This window comes from Halichoerus grypus, chromosome 9 (genome assembly GCF_964656455.1).
Source record: "Halichoerus grypus chromosome 9, mHalGry1.hap1.1, whole genome shotgun sequence".
NCBI lineage: Eukaryota > Metazoa > Chordata > Mammalia > Carnivora > Phocidae > Halichoerus > Halichoerus grypus.
The window spans coordinates 43,467,438-43,490,988 of NC_135720.1; the positions used below are offsets into that span (position 1 = coordinate 43,467,438).

The following is a 23,551-nucleotide window of genomic DNA, read 5'->3' on the forward strand; positions in this document are numbered from 1 at the left end:
GAATGTTTGTATAAATAAATCTGATATATTTGTCTTTTTCAGTCTCTTGGCTCTGTAAACTTGTTATAACTCTTAATTTATTCAAGGATGACCAAACTCTTAAATGAATTTGATTTGTGTGAAATCCAATTTAAAAGTTTTGAAAGGTAGTTAGTTGATAGCCTTTCCTTTAAATTAGATGAACTTCTTTGAGAAAATGACCTAAGAACAGGAATTTTGTGGTAAGGGTTAGACTCTGAAACTGGTAAACATTCAGAGTGATATGAATGGCCACTCTAGCAACTGAAGGAGTAACACTCTTAGTTTAGACCATGTGGCCTCTTAAACTGTGTGCTTCTGCGCTAGGATGGGGGAGATATCCTTACTTTAATTTAGGTCTGAGCTTTCAAAGAAAGACGTTGATTATATCAACATTTAAGACGAGTCTTTGATTACCTCAGCCGAGAACCTCTAAAATATAACAGCTTCTCTTCTTCAGTTATACACTTAGCTCTCTTGAAGCTGTTAGAAGGCAAATGCAACTGATCCTTAATTTTTCAGCATAGATGCATTCTTGGAAAGGTTATGTAAAATGGATTTTGATATGTGGAATTCATGCTTACCTATAAAGCAAGAGATGTAAAGTGTCCCAGTGGAAAAGATTAATAAGCCCAACGTCGTAATATGTAGGCATTGTAACTTTTTTTTTTTTAAGATTTTATTTATTTGTCGGTGTGGGGGGAGGGAGCGAGGACAAGCAGGGGGAACTACAGGCAGAGGAACTGCTGAGCAAGGAGCCTGATGTGGGACTCCATCCTAGGACCCTGGGATCATGACCTGAGCTGAAGGCATATGCTTAACCAACTGAGCCACCCAGGTGTCCCGGCATTGTAACGTTTTATCTGCAGTTTAATGTACTGAGAGTTGCACATTGGTTTCTGTGATACATCTCAGTAAATCTGTACTTCTTCCTTAACCCATCTCCAAATTAAATAGCTTATGTAACAAAACAAAAGGTTGTGAACATCTCATCATCTGCTGTTTTCATTTGCCTCTAGCTTAATTGATCAAGTGTGGTGAGCGGTTTTCAGGACAGCTCTAGTATTGGTATCAAGAGGATAATTTTGGCACAGTTGTTCATTAGCCTCTCTTGCTAATGTGTTCATTTTTATAGGTTTATTGCTTAGTTGGGATCATGGATATTTGAAGAATTGATTGTTGACTCCAGCATTAATATATTGATGTTTTTAAATCTAGCTTGAAAAAATATCTAAAAATTTAACATTCATATAATTATAAATCTGTGTAATAAATGTTAGAGAACCACAAAGTGCTCTTAAGACTTCACATCTCCAAGTAGAATACAGGATGGCCACTGAAGACTTTCATATTTATCTCTAAAATGCAAGCTAAAGTTAAATTAGTTATGTGGATTACTCAGAGATTTGCTGGGTCTGAAAGAAATGAGGCTAGACCTCAAGGGCAGGAAAGTATGATTTTTATTCAAATGTAAGTTTGTGAATTGATCTTTGAACTATAATCTCTAAAGTGTCTCTTTCTTTCTATTACGTATATCATTGCTATGAAAATGATAAAATTTTAAGTTATGATAATTTGGGAGATGGTAGCTTTTTATAATAGTAAATTTTTAGATTGCTCAATATTTAGCAAAGATTGTCAGGTTCTGTGCTGAGTACCAGGGATTATAAAAAAAAATAAGGAAAGGAATCACTGTCATAATTTACTATCATGATACTGTAATTATAATATCTGCTTGGACCACTGGAAATACTTAGAATTTTTTGTGAAGGCTGAAAAATATACTTGAGGGACTGTATTTTATTCATATTCTTTTGACTGTGTGCTGTAGGCCAGGTGTTGAACTAGACTCTGAGGATTAAAAAAAAATTTCTAACATTTCTGATTCTAGTATTTTTTGTAGAACTATGTGAAGGGATGTTTGAATTGAATAGCAATCAACTTACTCATGTTTTATGCTCTATCTCCTCTCGACATTTTTGCCCTGAGAAGATTTTCCATCGTTGACTCTGGAAATATTTTTTTAAAAAATAGTATTTTTAATATATTGAAAAAGAAAACATTTAATGGCCCATAGCTGCACTCTTAAGAAAAAAAAGTAGTATATGGATGGTAAGCAAAGTCAAATAATCCAACTGATATAAAGTAAAAGTCTACTTCCTCTCTCCCTACCAGCTAACCATCATTAATAGTTCCTTTTGTCATTTTAGAAAAATCCTTTCATACATTTTAAAATAATATAATGTAGACAGTGCTTTGGTCCTAAAGCACATTTATTATTATGTGTTTTTCTTTTATCTCTTGATAGTAAAATATGATAAAGAACTTGAATAAAACATATTTTGGTAATCTTTTAAAAATAAGTGAAATATGTTAGTGCTTGTGCTATAGCTCTAAGTAGGATCTGGTTCTATAGTGTGGTACATTTGGTATCCATAACCTTGGGCAAGATCCCAGATAAATCCACATTATATTAAATATTTCATTTTGTCTTCTCCATATCCATTTCATACGATATTCCTTTCATGAATTGTCAGTTACACCCTTTATTTTTTTTTCCAGTTTGGTTTCCAGTAGAAGCTATCAGGTTTGTTAATTACAGTTAGCAAATTAAGTTTATTAAATTCTTCTGTTAATATATTTCATCTTAAATTTTAAAAAGTAAGTTATAACAAATGGTTTGGATAAGTCTATACTGTTTTATAAGTAAAAATTAATGATTACGTTTGAAGACTTAAGCTTCTTCTTTTTTTTAATCTTCTGATTGATTTGCTTAAGGAAAATGATTTGCTCCTCAGTCTTGGATATACCATTTCCCCCTTCACTTTTGCATTTTGACTGTAATGAGATCGTGTTTCATGCATGGATCATTCCTTTGTTGCCATTTTTAAAAAACATGCTAATACTAACAAAGATTGCACTTTGTGCATCCATAGCAGATTGATTTTTGAGAGAAAAAAAGTCCCTTCTTCCAAAAGAAAAGAATTAATTTAATAGTAATTTAGTTGTTTAGCAAGGTGGAAATAAGTAATATTTTTAGGAATCTCTTTATTTTCATGCACATGTATTTTTAAGATATAAAATATAGGTATGTATTCCTCCTATCAGTTTCTTTTTATATTTTTTTCAAGGTTTTTACCCTTGAAGTAACTTGATATATTTGCATTATTATTTCAGTAAAGCAGATTAAGATGGCAAAGATAGCTAGCATTATAGAATTAGTAATAAAGACAAATTGAAGAAATGAGATCATTAAAACGCAGCTCCTTCTATAATTTAAATTTCAAAAGTCAAGATGCAGACTTTAGTTTATAATTGTTCATTAAGAAGAGGTTATGGATAGAATATTTTTTAATATGCTCTTTTGGTTTGAATTTTGTTAGAGAAAATTGATAGTAATACACTATAAAAAATTACATGGGCTTAAGATACAGATTTTTTTAATAAATGCACATTTCTTTTAGTAATAATATAATATGTAAGATATTGATTTTATTTGAAAGCACAGTTCTTTTAATAATCATATAATCCATGTTTTTCCTACTATTGTTGAATAAAAAGTTCTTTGAATTCTATATGATTTGTAGTTTTTTTTCCATCTTCATTACTGAGCTTTGTGAATTTACTTTTAGGTGAAGTATCATGATTCTTTTACTAAAAAGCACTTGTAGAGTATTGCTTCAGATAGACTATTCCAGGAAACAGGAAGATTTGCTGTGTTATGTGACATGTTGTGAGTGATGAATGAGCTAAGCAACAAAGGCAAATGAAGGAGAGATAACGAGCTTGATGAACTGCAGAGGCTGTATTGCAGTTAAGTGTGGTAGCACTAGATTATCTAAATTTAACAGTATTTGTCCAGGCTGAAGCCAAAGAATTTTGAGCTATTTTCAGCTGCAATATACTAAGCTTATTTTAGAAGCATGTTTGACCATTAAGTGACATATTTTGGCAACTTTTCACAGCATCTGGGTCTCATCGAAGTAGCATGTATTTGGGATTGTGGATGCCTGCTATCTCTATTCAATTAAAGAGTGGAATTGGCAGTTTACAATAAGAGATGCCTATGTATGTGTTATGCGTCTATAAATCTGGAGGGTTGGGGTCTAGATGCGGAAGAGTAATGATTCTTCTTTGGCTAGTAAACTACTGTTTTCTTCTATAAACCACCATTGCAACAGTATATCTTATGCATTTGTAGGAAAACATGTAAACGAGGAATTCCCTTCTCCCCTTGAATTTGATAATTTGAATATAAAATACTTTTTAATCCCAAATATGTCTGGAAAATGTTTACTTATAAAAAGTGTCTTTGTTTCACCTGCACAGATTTTGAAATGTTTGTTACTTTGATGACATCCTTTCTGTTCCATACTTCAGATTAACTCACACAGTTACATGGCTTTATAATTTTCATTTAGATTTCATGTTCATGTCTAGTTAAAGTTTTATTATTATTCATAAGCTATAAGTATAAATTATATATTAAGTTACCAATGTTTCCTTGATTACTTATATTGGGTTTAGTCCCGTAGAAACATGACTGACTACTTGAAATTCTAAGGAGAAGAGCATCACAACAGTAATTTTCTATTTTATTGATATGTGAATTTTGATGCATTTTTTTCCTAGAAATATTCAAAGACCTCTTCAGTGTGTCTTATTCAGATTCTATCAAAACAGTACCTATGTTTTCTAGAATATGGTATAAATGTGTATTTTACTATCGATACATAACTGCCACAAAATGGTATGCCTCTCATGACCAGTTATGATTTATAGAATAGAAATTCTTAATTGTTTTTTAACTACTTGGGGTAAAAATATGTTCAAAAATGTATTGCTATTGAGCTAAATGTGTTTATAATGGGCTATAAAAAATCTATTCCTCTTTTAATATTAGGGAGCAGGATTGTCCTCTGTCTTGAGAGAAGCCTTCTATGTTCTAGAGTATTAAGAACTCTTTAAGAATTGGTTGTGGGGGGAGGAAAAATAATTTTTCCTCTACCCCTCTAAGTTCTTGGCTGAGACTGTTGTAATAAAAGACAGGTGAACAAGAGAAAATAACAAAAGTTTATTAACATGTGTACCTCATGTACACATGGAAGATACACAGGGGAAAATGAGGAACTCATTAAGAGGCAGCTTGACAATTCAGGATTAAATACCATATTAATGAGGAAAGTTGGGGTGTAGGATGTAGGCCTCTAAGCGGAAAGGAAATGATTTTTAGGAAAGATGCATGGGCCCTTAGAAGAATAAATGGGAGCTATGATAGTCTGTGAGAAAGTTTGTCTGAGTGCAGCTCTCCTCTTCTGTGATGAGAGTCAGTCCTCCCTTGTAGATGAAATTTCCAGGGAGGGGATTTATGATAATTGAGGTCCTTTAGGCAGATAAATGGAGTTCAGGGAAAGCCTCTCCCAACATTTGCTGTTTTTCAAGTGCCCATGGCTCAAAATAATGTATCAAAGGGGCATATTTTGGGGTGGCATGTCCAGAATTCCTACAGCCATATTTGGGGTGGCATATTTTGCTACCCCTCATCAGTTTTGTTCTTGCATTCTTGGTGTACATCATTTACTTCATCTGGTCTTTTATCTCTTGATTATTTGCAGATGTAAGATAGCACCAAAGTGATGAAGAGATATGAAATTATACCATTTTTAGTTTGCATACAAAAAAGATGGTGAACTGGATTTGCCAACCACTGTTCTAATTTTTCTATTTCAGAAAGACATACTAAAGTCTTCACTGTGATGTAGATTCATTTGTTCATTTTTTTTTTTAAGTTTTATTTATTTAAGTAATCTCTGCACCCAGCATGGAGCTCGAACTCATGACCCTGAGATCAAGAGTCGCATGTTCCTGCAACTGAGCCAGCTAGGCACCCCTCTCCATTTATTTTTAATAGTTTTTCTTCATATGAGGTTTATTGTGTCTATTTTATCTTCTTGGTGAAGGTTGCTTTTTACCAATATAAAACTTTCTCATTTTTTAATTTTTATTTAACTTATCTTAGGATTTTAAAAAATTTAATCCTTCTTTGGCTAGAATTTTATGACACCCAAGAATGATATTGCCATTCCTGCTTCTATTTTGTTCATGTTAGCTAGTATTGTGCAAGAGCAGGGTCTGCAGATCACATTAACTCCTAATCCATAATAAAACAAAGAAAACATTATTTTTTATCTTGGGCTTGATTTTCAATAACTTTCACGGTGAAGGTTTTAAGGCAATTTCACTTGGCTACCTTTCTTTTTGCACATACGTTAATGTTCCAAAGCTAAGATAGTGCTGTCCGGAACTATAAAGTGTGCATTTATGTATTCTCAAGGTTCCTATTGTGTCATTGGGGAAAAAGCCTCACCCCAGCTGCTTTTGAGTACAATGCTTGGAAACTAATAGATAATTGATACTAATAAGATTTCATAAGTTATCTTCAGCTTATCAAATATGTAATTAGGAGAGGACAGTTTCTGTTTTATAAATAAGGGGGAGGAAGCCTTTAACATTTGCTGACACTTTACATTGGCAGTTTTTGAAGACTAACCCTCTGAAATGGGACACCTGGGTGGCTCAGTCAGTTAAGCATCCCGCTTTGGTTCAGGTCATGTTCCCGGGGTCCTAACGATCCTAGGATTGAGCCCTGAGAGCCCCATGTAGTGTCCTGTAGGGCTTCCTGCTAAGCAGGGAATCTGCTCTCCCTCTCTCTCTGCCCCTCCCCCTGCTAGTGCTCGCTCTCTCTCAAATAACTAAAATCTTAAAAAGAAAAACCAAAAGAATAACCTCTGAGAGACTAACGTGGAAATGTGAAGAACCAGTTTGAACATAATCTAATTCCCTTCTTACTCTTCAAATCTTTTAGAACTTACAAAATGTGTTTTCAGGGTAGATAACTGATTTTTTTACACATGTACTACAAAACAATCCTATGCTATTTCTGTCAGATTCTCTTTCAGCCTTGCCGAGACTGAAGTCTGAACTGCTCTAAATTATAATAAAAAATAAATTTTTACAATTGTTCCTTTTCTGTGTATCTTTAGTAGTATAGCATTGTTTATATTGTATGTAAGGTCATAAAGGTACGGTTGCTGCCTTGCTATTTGAGACTTTACAATATGATTTTTTTAAAAAAAATCTTTTAAATATCTATTTCAAGTTGCATTTTATAATTTTGTTTAATATAGCTTTATTACATAATAATATGGCCTTATTATAAAAGCCTTAGATGAAAAAATGTCTCCATAATTTCATTTTTAGTGGTAGGCAGTTATAAACAATTTAAAAATTACTTTTAAATTCACTTGCAGCATTTGGTTGTGTGTCAGATTTTGTTCTCCTTTTTATACTCTTTATGAATCAGGGTTGAAGTTTAGTAAGGAAGACTGTCATGCTGCTGTTTTGGTAATTCTTTGTATGTTACTTTTTTTTTTAATTGAGGTATAATTGACATTTAACATTATATTAGTTTCAGGTGTATAACATAATTATTTGGTATTTGTATACGCTGTGAAATGATCACCACTATGTCTAGTTACCATCCATCACCATACAAAATTACAAAAAAAATTTTCCTTGTGATGGGAACTTGTAATATTTATTAACTCTCAGTACTTTTTAAATATTATTGCATCTTAATTACAGGGGAAGGCTTGCTTTTCCTCATTTTCTTTATTCCCGTTTGCTCAGTTTCATAGCTCAATTTTGATTTGTTTTCTAAAGGGTGTAGATCAAGGGAGCTACAAATCAGATGAATAAATTTTCATATTTTGTTTTATGTATATTCATAGAAGTATCTGGCAAGTACTTTAGCAGTGTATTCTGCAAATGTTTCCAGTGCTATACACCCAAGTGGTATTGTTATTTGCTTTTCTCTTGCAAACCTCCTTTTCTTTCTTTCCACGCTCTCTCTTTCTTGATGCCAGCAAGTGTCTCAAAACAAGAAAAGGCTTCTCCTTAGGAAGTTGTCAGCCATGGGGAAATTCTGTAGCAGATGACTTACGAAGAGTAGAAAAGTTAATGTTTTCTTCACAAGATCATCATCTATTGCCTGGGCACTTTTTGTTATTGTTGTCGTTGACTTTTTTGAGCTGTGGGCACTTGTCTTATTGAAATAGGCACAAGATACAGGAGGTAAAACATAGCTTCGGATACTATGGTATCAGTCATTCCTGATGTGTGATAATTAGAAATGAAGGAACCTTTTTTAGATCTTTGGAAGAGGAGACTATAGATCCTTAAAATATCTGAGAAGTTTTTTTGTTACGCATGATAACATCTACAAAAACCAATATTTAAAATATCTGTCAACTGGTATCAGGATATTAGTCAGTATATAACTCAGTATATATATAAAGTGTATATTCACTCTTAGTCACCAAATAAATGAAATATTTGGTATTATAAATTCTAGCACAAATGGTTTACCAAATCATTCTGATAATTTCCAAATCTTACATTGAGTTTTAGAATTGTTGATACGGTCTTTTATTTTGCTTATTAGCTTTTACTAGTTTTAATGAATTCCTGTTTGAGTCATAACTTGACGAAATAAATTTCATCAAGTGACTTGCCCACTAAATTGATACTCATTAAGTAACATGGAGTTGCTGTAAGTAGAGACTTTCTCATAATATCAGCAATATTTATGGTGCTGAATCCTCTCTCAGCTACTAAGAGCAGTTACACTCAAAACTGTTTTCAGGGGCATCTGGGTGGCTCAGTCGGTTAAGCATCTACCTTTGGCTCAGGTCATGATCCCGGGGACCTGGGGTCAAGCCCCGTATCGGGCTCCCTGCTCAGCAGGGAGTCTGCTTCTCCCTCTCTCTCTCTGCCCCCCCCTTCACTTGTACTCTGTCTCTCACTTTCTCTCTCTCAAATAAATAAATAAGATCTTTAAAAAATGTTTTCAGCTCTTGTGATGATATGAAATTTTGTGAATACCTTATTTAGGCGATAGTGGATGCAGTGTGGTACTTAAGACCACATGCTCTTTTGTTGGAGTGCCCAGGTTTGAATCCTAGTTCTGCCCATTAAATATAAGCTGGTAGGTAGTATTGAGATGGGAAAATTTTGGAGGGTTGACTAGTGCAGTGTAGGGAACCAAGCAATCAGAAAGGATGCCATTTATGGATGGAGCATCTTGAAAGCCCTTTTTTAATGCCAAGAACTCTTTATTTGTTGAATAGTGGAGAGGACCTTCACGGGGTTTGGGCAACAGCTAGTTACCAACCACAGTAAAAAACACTTCATTATTGTAGCAACTAACGTGTCTGTACTAGGGCATATGGCTTATTATTAGTCTGGGTTGTATGTTAGGCAAAGGAAAAAGTGAAATTCAGACACAGGATCTCTGACTAAGCTGCCCCTATAACACTATGTCACTTACACTCCAAATATCTGCGCATATGACAAGTTATGTACCCTGCTATCTCCTGGTTTCTATCCTTCCTAGTCTGTTCATCTTGTTTTGTCTGACTTCTGCCTGAAACATCCTATCCTAGTATTACTTGAAAATCATAATTTAAGGGGTTAATCCAGGACTAGTTGATGTCACAAAATTAGTGGTTTATTCAGAAGTAGGTCTTGCCAGTAACATCTTTGGAAAACAAAGGATAAAAATATCACTGCACATTTGAATTTTCCTAAAGTTGCTTTGGAGTGTTTCTGTAGGGTTATTTAGCTTGCCAAGGAACTTATGTTCCTACTTGACTTACCAGTTGTATTAGTTTCCTGCAGCTGCCAAAACAAAGGATACAAACTTGGGTAGCTTACACAACAGAAATTTATTGTCTCACAGTTCTGGAAGTTAGAAGTCCAAAATCAAGGTGTTGGCCGAGTTGTTTTCTTCTGAGGCTTGTGAAGAAGAATCTGTTCCAAGATGCATTTCTAGTGGTTTCCTGACAGTCATTTGTGTTGCTTGGTGTGTAGATGTATCACTACTATATCTGCTTTCATCTTCAGATGGTGTTCTTTCTGTATCTCTTTACATAGTCGTCTTCTGCATGTATTTGTAGTCAGATTTCCCCTTTACATAGGAGACCAGTCATACTGGATTAGGGCCCACCCCAGTGACTTCATATTAACTTGACTATATCTATAAAGGCCCTGTTCCCAAAGAAGGTTACATCTTGAGGTACTTGGGACTTAGGACTTCAACATATCTTTTTGAGGAGACACAATTCAATCTATGACTATTAGTCAATTAAGGTTTTCTTTTTTTGTTTCAGTCATAGGAATTTGAGGATATCTGCCATATTGTTTTTTATCAGTGTTGATTTGTTTTAAATATTTGAAATTTCTCTTAAATTCTAAGCAGATTTTTTTCTAAGTTAGGTATGTAATTTACACTGGAGGCCAGTAATCACCCACCCAGATTATACCTGTTTGAGTCATATTTTCTATAAATATGTTTACTATTTTGTGAAAATATTTTTGCTTATGAAAGTTTAATGTAAATAAATGTGATGTGATGGATGACAATTTGAAATCTGCATGCTACAGGTACTATTTTTATTTCCTTGTGGAAACCTTTCCTATAATGTTTGTCTAGTCTAACCATGGAACATTTTCTTATTGTAGTTCTTCCTTAGGCAGTGAGTGATTAATCTCTCATTTCCAGAAAGTTTCCACAAGATAATAAGATCTTATTTATAGTGTTATAATAAACCAGATTAAATATTCTATTGTCACCAGTTCATTAGACTTGTACTTTTACTTTAGAACTTCCTTGAAATTCTTCAAGTTACTTTGTATTCACAAGTGTGATTTCAGACAGTCTTTAAAAAAAAAAAAATCAAAGGGAGAGTTCTCTCTTTTTTAATGAAAATCGTTAGGAAAATATTAGGTATCATTGAAATATTCCCTTTAGACACTTTCAGTATACTAATAGTATAAATATATTTGTGCAGGTTTTGACCGGATCGTCTCGTCAAAGTTATTCACCTTCTGGCTATCAGGATTTCAGTAAGTGGGAATCAGTGCTGAAAATAAAAGAAGGACTGCTAAGACAGAAAGAAATTGTAATTGATCGGTGAGTCTGTTTTTTTAAATTACTATATATTTCAGGCATACAGAAACATAGATTGTGAAAACAAATACCTTTGTATCCACTACTTAGAGTTTAAGAAATAGAATCTTACAAATACATTGATGTCTCATGTCTGTCCCTCCCTCATCCCACCCCCTCTAAGATCCTCTATGAGAACTGAGGGTTGGTCTGTTGGTCCATCTTTCTGTTTTCTACCACCTTCCTGTTTACATTAGAGTAACTCATTTGGAATCTCCTTTCTGTCTTTATACATGTAGAAAGTTAGCTGCAATGCTAATGAATTATCAAAACTACAAGCTGTATCTTTGTGTTTTACACTTGGAAACTATCAAATTGGGAAGATACTTTAAAGTGCTAATATTTTAACTAATGTATGTGAGTTAGATCTGAAGACAAAAACTATGAAAATCATGAATGTTTAAAATTAAATGACCTACAGATAAACATTTTAGAAATTTTGGAGGACAGGCCAAAAAATTTTGTATTTTTGAGTACCAAAGTTCTGAAAAAAATTTTTTATACTTAATAGACAGTCTCCTGATTATTTTGAGCAATAAATGTTAATATTACTTAATTATATTATCCTTGATATATATTGGTTCTACATAATTTATGTATATTTTAGGGATAGTTAACCTATCCCTAAAATATAATCTGTCTATCTAAAAAATCTATCATGGTAATGGGGAAATCATTTGAGGAGGCATTGTTTTCTTAATGCCAGTTACTGCTTATTTTCATGTGCTTATATGGGATAAAGTAGTAGACATTTTAGCCTTAAAATTAAATCCTAATTCAAACATTTAAATGTATTTAATAGTCAAAATTTCAAAAGATTTTGCTTAAATATTTACCAGTATTAAGCAGGAACTACTGGAGTATAAACTAGAGCACAGACATCTGAACTTTTTGTTCTCTGCTATGTTCCTAATATCTTGAACAGAGCCTGGCACATAGTATATGCTTAACACTTGAGGCAGGAGGCAGGAGGAAAGAAGAACTTGAGAGATAAGTTGACCAGAGTAAAGCCATTTTGATTTTAGGCTGACCCTTAACCTAAAAATCAGGAAGCCAAGAAAAGAGTCACAAGATCCGACTCATGGGAAACCACAAGACCCCACTCTGTCTAGCAGTAAAAGCCACATATGCTGGACATTCTTAAAATTGCTCCATGTGGGTAATTCCAAAACTCTAAGACAGTGGAGAAACTAATTGCCCAATATGAATGATAAGCCCAAAGTTAAAGAGTAAGCTCCTTCCTGTGTGGTTAGCTAATAAAAAAAAAAAAAAAATTATAAAATCCTTTGTTAGGGGTGCCTGGGTGGCTCAGTCAGTTAAGCGTCTGCCTTTGGCTCAGTTCATGATCCCAGGGTCCTGGGATCCAGACCTGCATTGGACTCCCTGCTCAGTGGGGAGCCTGCTTCTCCCTCTCCCTCTGCTGTTCCCCCCTGCTTGTACTGTCTCTCTCTGTCAAATAAATAAATAAAATCTTAAAAAAAGAAAAAGAAAAGAAAACGTTTCATTAGAGGCAAAGGGTGGGGAGGTCTTCTTGCTCACCTGGGAGGAGAGACCACTATTTCATGAAGTAGAAGCTTTCTTATTTCTGTACTTAATAAATCTTTGCCCCTTTCCCTAAATGGCTTGCCCTTGAATTCTTTCTCACACAAAATCAAGAACCCTGTTGGCAGTGGCCTAAGGCCCTCCCTCTTGAGGCTCTGCTTCTCTGGCATCACTTGTATACTTGATAAATGAATGAAGATTCTAGAAGATACTTTTGATTGATTTTATGAAAAAGCTATTTAAAAATATTAGATATTTCTAGTACAAGTGAATTTTATGTATGGATATAGACCCCAATGGATATATATTTTATACACTTAGAATTTGATTCACTGTACATACTTGAAATTAATACTTTTTTAAACAGACTGAAATTCAAAATTTTATTAATATGGATGCACTCTCTCTCAAACAATTAGAATTAATTGGCTTTTATTATTTTTTGAACACCATTATAATTACCATTCCATTTGGTATAAGTTAATAGGTATCTTAGTTCGTTTGGGCTGCTATAATAAAATACCATAGGCTGGGTGGCTTATAAACAACAGAAATTTATTTCTCCCAGTTCTGGAGACTGAGAATTCCAAGATCAAGGCACCAGCAGATTTATTGTCTGGTGAGGGCCTTCTTCCTATTTCATAGATGGCTGTTTTCTTGCTGTAACCTCACATGGTAAAAAGGAGCAAGGGAATTCCTTGGGGCCTCTTTTATAAAGGCACTAATCCTATTCATGAGGGCTCTACTCTCCTGACCTAATCACCTCCCACAGGCCCCCAGCCGCCGTATATCATCACATTGGGCATTAGGATTTAATATATAAATTTGGTGGGGGGTCACAAATAGTCTGTGCTAGTGAGAAATGCATATAATTACCAACATAATCTATTAAAAATTGATATTTCCTAATTTTTTATACTGCAGAAGGATACTAAGGAAATAATCCAAAATAATTCAAGTTTCTCAGTTTTGCAGTTCTTTATCCAGTCTCATTCATCTATGCAGTGCCCTTCTTATACCTAAGTTTTAGAGAGTGGGGATTAAATCAATGAATGTATGTAAAAGCCCTAATAGGGCCCGATGCATAGGCACCATTAGCAAATAGTAGCCACAGATACGTGATTTGTAAAATAATAGTTATGTTTCTGTGTTTGTCTTTCCTCAGTAGACTCTGAGCCCCCTCACAGAAGAGACTGTTTCTTATACATTTCATTACTCATAATAGGTACTCACCACCGTTCATTCGAGAAATAGCTTCATTTTTAATGGAAAAAATGTTAAGGTTGCTGGTTAACCTGTGCTGTTACTGGTACTAGTAGTTCTTCTAATGGTTTGCCTTTTGTAATTGCTTAGCTTTTGCTACTGGATTGATCAGATAAAATTTAGGGGTAAGTCAATGCACTTGAGACTGATCCAGAGAGGAAACCCTTATACCTTCTGCAATGACATAGTAAGTTAACGCTATTAGTAAATGACACTGGCAGCATAGAGAGGAATTCTCATTTTGTTATTGCAATTTGCAGTATATATGTTTCTTATTTAATTGCGTTTGAAAATAAAATCATATTGTAATTGTACTAGTAAGCTTTTAAAATTAGTAATGCATTCTTTGGTATAGTGTGGATACTTTTTTTATTGAATTCATAATGTCCTTCTAATTCCTCTGCTTTTTAAGCTAAGATTTATGATCAGATTTCTCAAAGTAAAGCCAAGATGTGCATACCATAGTTACTAAAAATTATTGAAACTCCAGCCTTACAGATTTGATCAATTAACATGTGAGATTTTGTTCATCGCAATTTATAGTACATATCTTTTACTTTGAGAGGGACCCCATAATGCAAGAGTAGTTATTTTCCATCACAGGTGTTGAAGTGAGATTTGATTATTTTATCAGCTGATTTGAGCATTTAAGTACAGTTTTAATAGTTCATTTCTATTTAAGTTTTTTTTTGGTTGTTTATACCTAGGCATATAGTATTTTAGAATTAATTTCTAAATCCACAGTTGATCATTGAACAACGTGGGGGTTAGGGATCCTGACCCCCTGCACAGTTGAAAATCCATGTATAACTACTGACTTCCCAAAACTTAAGTACTAATAGTCTACTGTTGACCTGAAGCCTTGCTGATAACATAGTCAATCAATGCGTGCATTGTGTGTTCTATGTATTATATATTGTACTCTTACAGCAAACTAGAGAAAAGAAAATGTTATTAAGAAAATCATAAGGAAGAAAAATACATTTAATTAGTATTGTACTGTATTTATTGGAAAAATCTGCATGTAAGTAGATCTATGCAGTTCAAACCTGTGTTGTTCCAAGAATCTTGTATATTCTGTTTCAGTCCCATCTACTGTACTGCAATTCAGTTTTAACACTAAATACCCTAAGTTAGCATCAGACTCCACAGATTTAAGGGCACATAGTCCCCAGCAAGACTGCGTAACTTCAGATGCCAGTTTGAAGGTGGCATCCCCAGGCCACCCACACGTCTAACCAACTGGCTACAAATCTGGCTAGTTCCCAGAATTTTTATTGGAGTTTCATTGTGTAGGCATGATTGATTGATCAGATCGTTGGCCACATGATTGAACTCAGTCTCCAGCCTCCTTCTTTCCCTGGAAGTTGGACTGGCTCAAAGTCACAACCCTCTAGTTATGTGGTTGGTTTTTTGGTGAACAGTCCCCATCCTAAAGCTGTTATCTAGGGCCCATGAGTCCCGCATTAGCGTAAATGCATGTGTCTTCCAGAGGGCTTATGAATAACAAACACTCCCAAGGATTTAGAGTCTCCTTCCCAGGAACCAAGAACAATGGCTGTTTCTTTATTATTCTTTATTATCGATTCTTCATTATTTACAGAATCTTAAGATTTGTAGATAAGTGCATAAGGATCCTTTTAATATACCTTGGGAGTATTTTCAAGTTAATATACTTAGCTTTGGTTGGCAGGCCCACCTGCCTTGTCTTTAATACAATCATCCTCTTTCCATCAAATTAAAAAATACTGACAAAGTATATTTAGAACTACATTTCAAAATTAAAGCCCAGGGCCATATTTTGTATTGTCCCAAAATGGGTGAAAGTTGATTTTGGAAGCTATGGGTAAGGAGATAGGTTCTTCAAAACTGTGTTTTATCCCTTGTTTATAGTACTAGAAGTAGTTTGAAAATGTGAATTAGTGGAATAGGGGATAAATTTCCACATGGTTGTAAGTTTTTCCTTTTATGTGCCCTCTTTTGAAACAGTTTGGGAAAAAGGAAATACATGGAAAATTAAAAGAATAAAATCTCACTGGTCTTTGTCTTCCCACCCTAGACCTTTGACCATCTGTGCCTTTATTTCAGCCCCCCTCTCACTTTTTATTTTGGTAATGCATGGGGGATGTCTCCTTGATAACCATTTCTGATAAATTATTTAACATGGCTATTGAGCATAATGCATTTGGTGGTAGGATCCATAATGACTTTAAAAGCCATTAATGATATTAAAACTCACAATGGAAACTTTTCAGAAACCAAACTTAATTACAAAAGGAAAGGAACCTTCTCAAAAGGAGCCTGCTCTAAACCTATCTCAAAAGATACATGCTTTTGCTTTTTTGTATTTTTTCATCTAGAGACTGAATTTGTACATACTCTTATTTGTTCACTGGATCAGGGACAGGATCACTGCAGTCTGTCTAGGTCCAGTATTTCCTTTAGTAACATAGGTTTTGTAGCAGCATCTTGATTTTTCAGTTTTGACTTAATTTTTTAAACCTATTTTCTGATTAATAAAGGCCATATTTATTAAGTATTCTACTCAATTGCTTTCTTGTTATGTTGTAGTGACAGTACCCAATCTGGTCAGGACCTCACCATCTGTTTCAGTCAATTCCTGGGCAAAAGGAATGGCTGGGACTCGGTGGGTACCCAGAAGCTTCTCCAGCTCTCATCTTTCTTTTCTTTCTTTCTTTCTTTCTTTTTTTAACTTTGATGAAAACAAACACATAACATGAAACCTATCCTCTTAACACATCTTTAAATATGCAGTACAGTTTTAGCTTTATGCATATTTTTTTTACATTAGATCTCTAGAACTTTTTCAATTTGCATGACTGAAATTCTGTACCCATTCAGTAACAACTCATTTCCCCCTTACTCCAGCCCATGGAAACCATCATTCTACTTTCTGCTTCTATAAGTTTGACCACTTTTTTTTTTTTTTTTTGGTATTGTAGGAGAGGAAAATATTTTCCTCGGCCTCGGCCCTTTAGGGTTCCTTTGCTGGATCTGGAAATTAAACTGACAAAGACAGATTAACAATAGAAAAGCATACAGATATATTTAATACAAGTTTTTTATGTGACTCAGGAGCCTTTGGGGAAGTAAAAACCCCAAGTAGGCTTGTTGAAGAATGGACAGTCATGGAGGAATATGCTAGGTTGAGGAGTATGAGGTAATTGTATAGTAAACTGGGGGAAATTTAGCAAGGTTTGCTTGGTAGGATTCTTCTTTGTGTCCTGTACTCTTCAGAGATAGGGATGCACCTTTCCCTAAACCAGAGGGTTTAGGGAGGCACCCTCCGCTTGAGATTTTTGTGATCTGTTTATGGAAGAAGGGCAAGGGTGAGGAGGAGGTCACAGTGACCTTTCTGCTTTTGCCATTTTCTTAAACTCCTGTGGCTTAAAACACTCAATATGCCAAGGTGCCATATTTGGGGGTGTCATGTCCTAAACCCCAATAAATCCTCATAAAAGTGGAATCATGCAGTGTTTGTCCCTTTATGACTGCTTATTGCACCTAGTGTAATGTCTTAAATGTTCATCCATGTTGTAGCCTATGACAGAATTTTCTTCTGTTTTTTTAAACTGAGTAATAGTCCATTGTATGTATATATGATACTTTTCTTTATCCATTTATTGGTAGATGGACATTTAGGTTGTTTCCATCTCTTGTCTACTGTGAATATCACCTTTGTTTGTAAAAGATATTTTTGGCTGATACATATTTTCTGATTGGTAGTTATTTTCTTTCAGCACTCTGAAGATATTATTCCATTGTCTCTGGTTTCTCTTAAGAAGTCATCCACAAGTCTTATTACTGCCAGATTGAATGCACTCTATTATTTTTTGGATTTGGTCATTTTTTCCATTTGTTCTCAGCAGTTTTACTATAATGGGCCTATGTGTGGTTTTCATCATATTTGGTATTCTTGGGGATTGAAGTACTTCTTGATTGCAGTTTGATGTTTTTCATCAGTTTTGGAAAATTCTTGGTCTTTATCTCTTCTAATATTGTATTTCTTTCTGTTTCTACTAGAACTGCAAATATGTTCAACTCTATCACCATTTCTCATGTCTTTTTCTTCTTTTATTAAGAAAAGTAGGGAAGAGGAAGGAAGGAAAGGAGGAAAGACAGTGATTTAAATGTTTAACCTAAGAAGGCCAGTAAAAGAATAGTAAACATAAAAGAGAACAAAGGAAATAATAAAACTAAGGGCAGAAATTAATCAAATGGATAAATCTCTAGTTCTACTAATCAGGGAAGAAGAGAAAGACTCAAAATTTTAGGAATAAAAAGTGATATAATTATAGAGAGAGGTTTTAAATTATTGTTAGAAACATCAATAAATCTGAACACATAAAAGAAAATGAATAATTTTAAAGGAATAGCAAAATTGACTCAAAAAGAAATGGAAAACTTGCATAAACCAATAATGTTCAAGAAATGTAATAAGATGATATTAACTAGGCTTATTGAGGAGATCATTTCACAACATATACACATCAGTATGTTCTATACAATCATTGTTACACACCTGAAACTAATATGTCAACTATACTTCACTTAAAAAAAGAAAATAATCAGCAATTATAAGTCTTCTAGATCTAACTGGTTTTAGGAGTAAGGTTTGCAGAACTGTGTCATTATATTTAAAGTGGTTTTTGTTTTGTTTTGTTTTTGTAGGTAGCATATAGTTGAATCTTTCTTTTTATCCATTCTGACAGTGTCTGCTTTTTAATTGGAGTTATTTAGACCATTTACATTTTGTGATTATTGATATGTTCGAGTTTAAATCTCCCGTCTTGCTGTTTGTTTTCTAATTGTCCCATCTGTTTTGTTCCCCCTTTTTTTCTCTTGAGTTAGTTGAGTACTTTTTTGAATAATTCCCTTTATGTCCTTTGTTGGCTTAATTAACTATAACTCTTTATTGAGTTATTATAGTGGTTGCTGTAGAGTTTATAATATACATCTTTAAAGTGCAGTAGTCTACCCTTAGGCACTACTGTATTACTATACTGCTTCATGTACAACATAAGAATCTTACAAAATGTGGAACAAGTCAAGAATACATTCCAGAAAAAAAAAAATAATAATAATCTTACGAAAATATACTTCCAGTTTTCCTCTCCCAATCTGTGAGCTATTTTGTCATACATTTTACTTCTACAAAGACTTACATAAACCCCACAGTACATTGTGGCTTTGTTGGTGTGTTTGTTTGCTTTACACAGTCTATGATCTTTTAAAGAGATTTAAATAATAAGAACGGTAACGTATTTGTCCATGTAGTTATCATTTTTGGTGCTCTTCTTTCTTTTGTGTAGATCCAGGTTTTCATTTGGTATTTTCCTTTTGCCTGGAGGTGTTCCTTTATCATTTTTTGTAGTTGAAGTGTGCTGTGATAGATTCTTTCAGCTTTCAAGTTTTCAAAAAAGCCTGTTTCACCTCTGTCCTTGATATTTTCATTAGGTGAAGGATCTAGGTTGATAGTTGTTATTTTGCTTTAAATTTACCTTGGGTAAAAAAATTCGCTAGATTGATAGCTTTTAAATTTTAATACTTTAATGTAATACTTTAAAGTACTGTCTTGTTTGCATTATTTCAGATGAGACATCTGCTATTTTGTTTACCTTTTTCTCTCTGAATGAGTTTATCTTTTGTTCTCTGACTACTTTTAGGATTTTCTCTTTATCACCGATGTTAAGCCATTTGATTAAGATGTTCCTTGGTTTAGTTTTCTTCATGTTACTTGTCCTTGGGGTACTCTGGTCTTCTTAGATCTGTGGGTATATAGTTCTCATCAAGTTTGGAAACATATTGGCCAGTTTTCTACAAAATATTTGTCCCTCCCTCCCCACTTTAGGGATTCTAATTACATGTATGTTCAGTCTCAAAGAAATCCCACAGCTCACTGATGCGCTTGAGTTTTTTTTCATTTGTTTTTTTTTCTCTATTTCTTTTTGGATAGTTTTTATTGCTGTGTCTTCGAATTCACTAATCTCCTGCAAATTCTAATCTGCTTTTAATCCCATTCAGGATAATATTTATGTTTTCCATGTCTTTACTTAACATAATTGATCTAGTTTTTTGAACATATGAAAACAGTTATAATAACCAATTTAGAGTCTTTGTTTATTGATTCTATCATCTGTGCCAGTTCTGGTTCACTTTTGGTTGACTGGTTTTTTCTTCTTATATTTTCCTGCTTTTTTGCATGCCTGGTAATTTTTGATCAAGTACTAGACATTATGAATTTTACCTTTTTTTGGATGTCACATATTTTTGTATTCCTGAACTTTGTTCTGCAGTCACAATTGCCCTTTGTTGAAAATTACCACTGAATGATGCCCTGTGAATTAGGAAGTTTTCCACTATGGCATTTGAAAACAGGCACAATTCTAGGCCCAATGTAAGTAAGCCTCAGGCGCTATTCCTTCTAATCTTTTTGGTTGACCACCACCCCCGCACATATGCACTTTAAGTAGTTTCCGCCTGTGTTTATTCATTAGTACTCAGCTGAATCGTCAGGGTGACTTTGCACTGTGAACTCTAGTTGTCTTGTTGTTTTTTTTTTTAATTTTATTATGTTATGCTAATCAACATACATTACATCATTAGTTTTTGATGTAGTGGTTTTTCCCGTATCCCAGCTTTGTCTTTTCAGCTTGGACAGGGCTGTTGACCTGTGTTGGGTGGGGCCTAAAGCAGTAGGGCCTGGCAGTCATAGAGCTCATCTCTTTTTTTGCCCATCTCCCAGAAGGCTCTGGTCCTAATTAACTGATGTCCAGTGTTTTGGGAGTCATTGCTTCCTATATTTTGTTCTGTTTTGTAATTGTGTCAGCCAGAAGGGCACAACTGGTTTCTGTTACTACATCTTGGCCAGAAGAAGAAGTTTAGTTTTCTTTGTAAAGCTTTTAATTTGAAAAATGTCATGACTAATCTCTCCTAATTTATTAACTATTTGATGTTTTCTATGTGAATTTTCTTAAAGGATAGTGTATCTAAAAAATTAAATGGCTCTGAGTAGAGTAAGCTCTCTGATACAGTCTGAAACATATAACCTAACGTGCTCCAAAAGTTACTTTGTAAGTAATTTTGGAAAATACCAAGCTATTTGTTTACCCACATACTTTTTCTTAAAAGCTCTTTCTTCCTCATAACCTTATTATGAGACTTGTTATTAAAATTTTGAAGATCAGCAATAATACATATAAAGCTCTTAACCTGATGCCTGGTACATAGCAGTTTTCATATACAGTTGACCCTGAACAACACAGGTTTGAACTACATGGGTCCACTTATATGTGGATTTTTTCCAAAAAATGCAGAACTGTAAATGTATTTTCTGTTCCTTATGATTTTCTTAATAACATTTTCTCTAGCTTTATTGTAAGAATACAGTATATAATACATAAAGTATACAAAAATGTTAGTCAACTGTTTACATTATTGGTAAGGCTTCCAGTCAGCAGTAGGTTATTAGTAGTTAAATTTGGGGAGTCAAATATTATAGGCAGATTTTCAACTGTGTGGCAGGGCAGGGGGTCAGGGGTCAGTACCTATAACCCCCACATTGTTCAAGTGTCAACTGTATAAAGGATACATAAACACAGAAGTTCAATAACTGGATTAAAGTAAGCACTGAGCTGCTGAGGAAAGATTTGAACTTCATGGTGTCTGTTTCCAACATGAAGTTATGTTAAAGTGAAATGTCTGAGCTATCCAAAGATCTAAATGTGTCACCAAGTGAGTTCTCCATCATTGGTGATGGTTATGTGTAGACTGTGTAACCTCTAGGATGTTGTTGAGAAGATGCAGGCATAGAATAATAGCATTTGGGCTAGATTGTATTTATGAAAATACCTTTCATCCCTGACAGTGAGATTCTCAGAAATGTCAGTGGGTATTTAAGTGTTAAACAGAATTTGTATGAATGAAAATAATGGATTTTAAGGTAAAGGCATTCCAAACTGAGGACATAACATTTATTATATTAGGTAACAAGAAGAAAGCAAACAAAACATGACTTTGTTACTATCTAAGAAGAGTATTCTACTAACGATTATATTTTATAAAATGTCAGAAGTATTCTACACTATAAACTTTTTCTGTGGTCCACATAACTCATTGTACTGTGGTTTTTAAAAATTCCCTGTTATGAATGTTAAGGTTGATAATACTTTTATCTCTTACATCAGATTTTTAGAATACTTAAAATTCTGCTTTTAACAGTCCCTTAGAAAAGCATATTCTTTATAGTGTCACCTCAATTTATGTTTTGCAGGCAGAAGCAACAAATTACCCACCTACATGAGAGGATAAGGGATAATGAATTACGGGCACAACATGCCATGTTAGGACATTACGTAAACTGCGAAGATTCTTATGTGGCTGGTTTGCAGGTAAGATATAGAGAATTTTGTAGTAGTTGTTTTATTAATAAAGCATGTGTTAATTATATAATTAGCTTGCAAGATTAGGATGCTTTTTTTTTTTTTTTTTTAAAGATTTTATTTATTTGACAGAGAGAGAGACAGCAAGAGCAGGAACACAAGCAGGGGGAGTGGGAGAGGGAGAAGCAGGCTTCCTGCCGAGCAGGGAGCCTGATGTGGGACTCGATCCCAGGACCCTGGGATCATGACCTGAGCTGAAGGCAGACGCTTAACAACTGAGCCACCCAGGCGCCCTAGAATGCTTTTTAATTAATCCATTCACATGGTTCATATTTATATACATAGTAAAAGATGTCCAAGAACTGTTTTCCAAATGTCCAGTTCATATCCCCTCTCCACACACATAAGGAATTACTGTTATCAGTTTCTAGTGTATCCTTCCAGAATTGAGGTATATCACTAGCAGATATAAATGTATTTTATCCCCATATCTTCACAAAAAGTATCAAAATATATACATTATCCAGCACCTTGCTTTTTTCCCTTTGTATTACATAAAATTATTTAAAATATAGTGATTAAAAAAGCAGAAACAGACTCATAAATACAGAGAACAAACTGATAGTTGCCTGGGGGAATGGGCAGAATAGGTGAAGGGGAGTGGGAAGTACAGGCTTCCTATTATGGAGTGAATAAGTCATGGAGATGAAAGGTACAGGATAGGGAATGCAGTCAGTGGTACTGTAATAGTGTTGTATGATAGATGGCAGCTACACTTGTGGTGAGCACAGCATAACATACAGACTTGTTGAATCACAGTCTTGTACCCCTGAAACTAACGTAATGTGTGTCAACTATACTTCAGTTAAACAAATACAATGATTGTTTCTATATCTTTACAAAGATAGCATCCCTTTTGCTTTTATAGCTGATTGATTTCCTGTTTTGTGGCGATAGCATAATTTATTCATCTTGTCCCTACTAGTCTGAATTTGGGTTGTTTCTAGTTTAGGGCTACTATAAATAATATTGTGAAGAATAACCTTTTATAAACACTGTTTTGCTCGTATGCAAGTATTTTTGTAAGTTAAATTCTCAAGTGAAATTTGCAGGTGTTGTATGAGTTGGTCATTTTTATTGACATTATCAAATTGCTATTGTGTTATCAAACTGAGATTTTTGCCCTTCTCTTATATAGGGTAAGGTGGGGAGTTCTCCATGATTTTAAAAAAAAATTAAAATTGTGTAAAATACATAT

At 34.2% G+C, this 23,551-nt stretch overlaps 1 protein-coding gene across 2 annotated transcripts in view; it reads left to right on the forward strand.

Moving 5' to 3' along the window:
- CEP85L (centrosomal protein 85L) overlaps positions 1-23,551 on the forward strand; it is a 176,697-nt gene that overhangs the window by 87,736 nt on the left and 65,410 nt on the right. For both annotated transcript variants that reach the window (XM_036121240.2, XM_036121238.2), the window contains exons 4-5: positions 10,929-11,050; positions 22,185-22,302. In XM_036121240.2, coding sequence (XP_035977133.2) covers positions 10,929-11,050; positions 22,185-22,302 — 240 coding nt within the window. The remainder of the gene's footprint in view (positions 1-10,928; positions 11,051-22,184; positions 22,303-23,551) is intronic.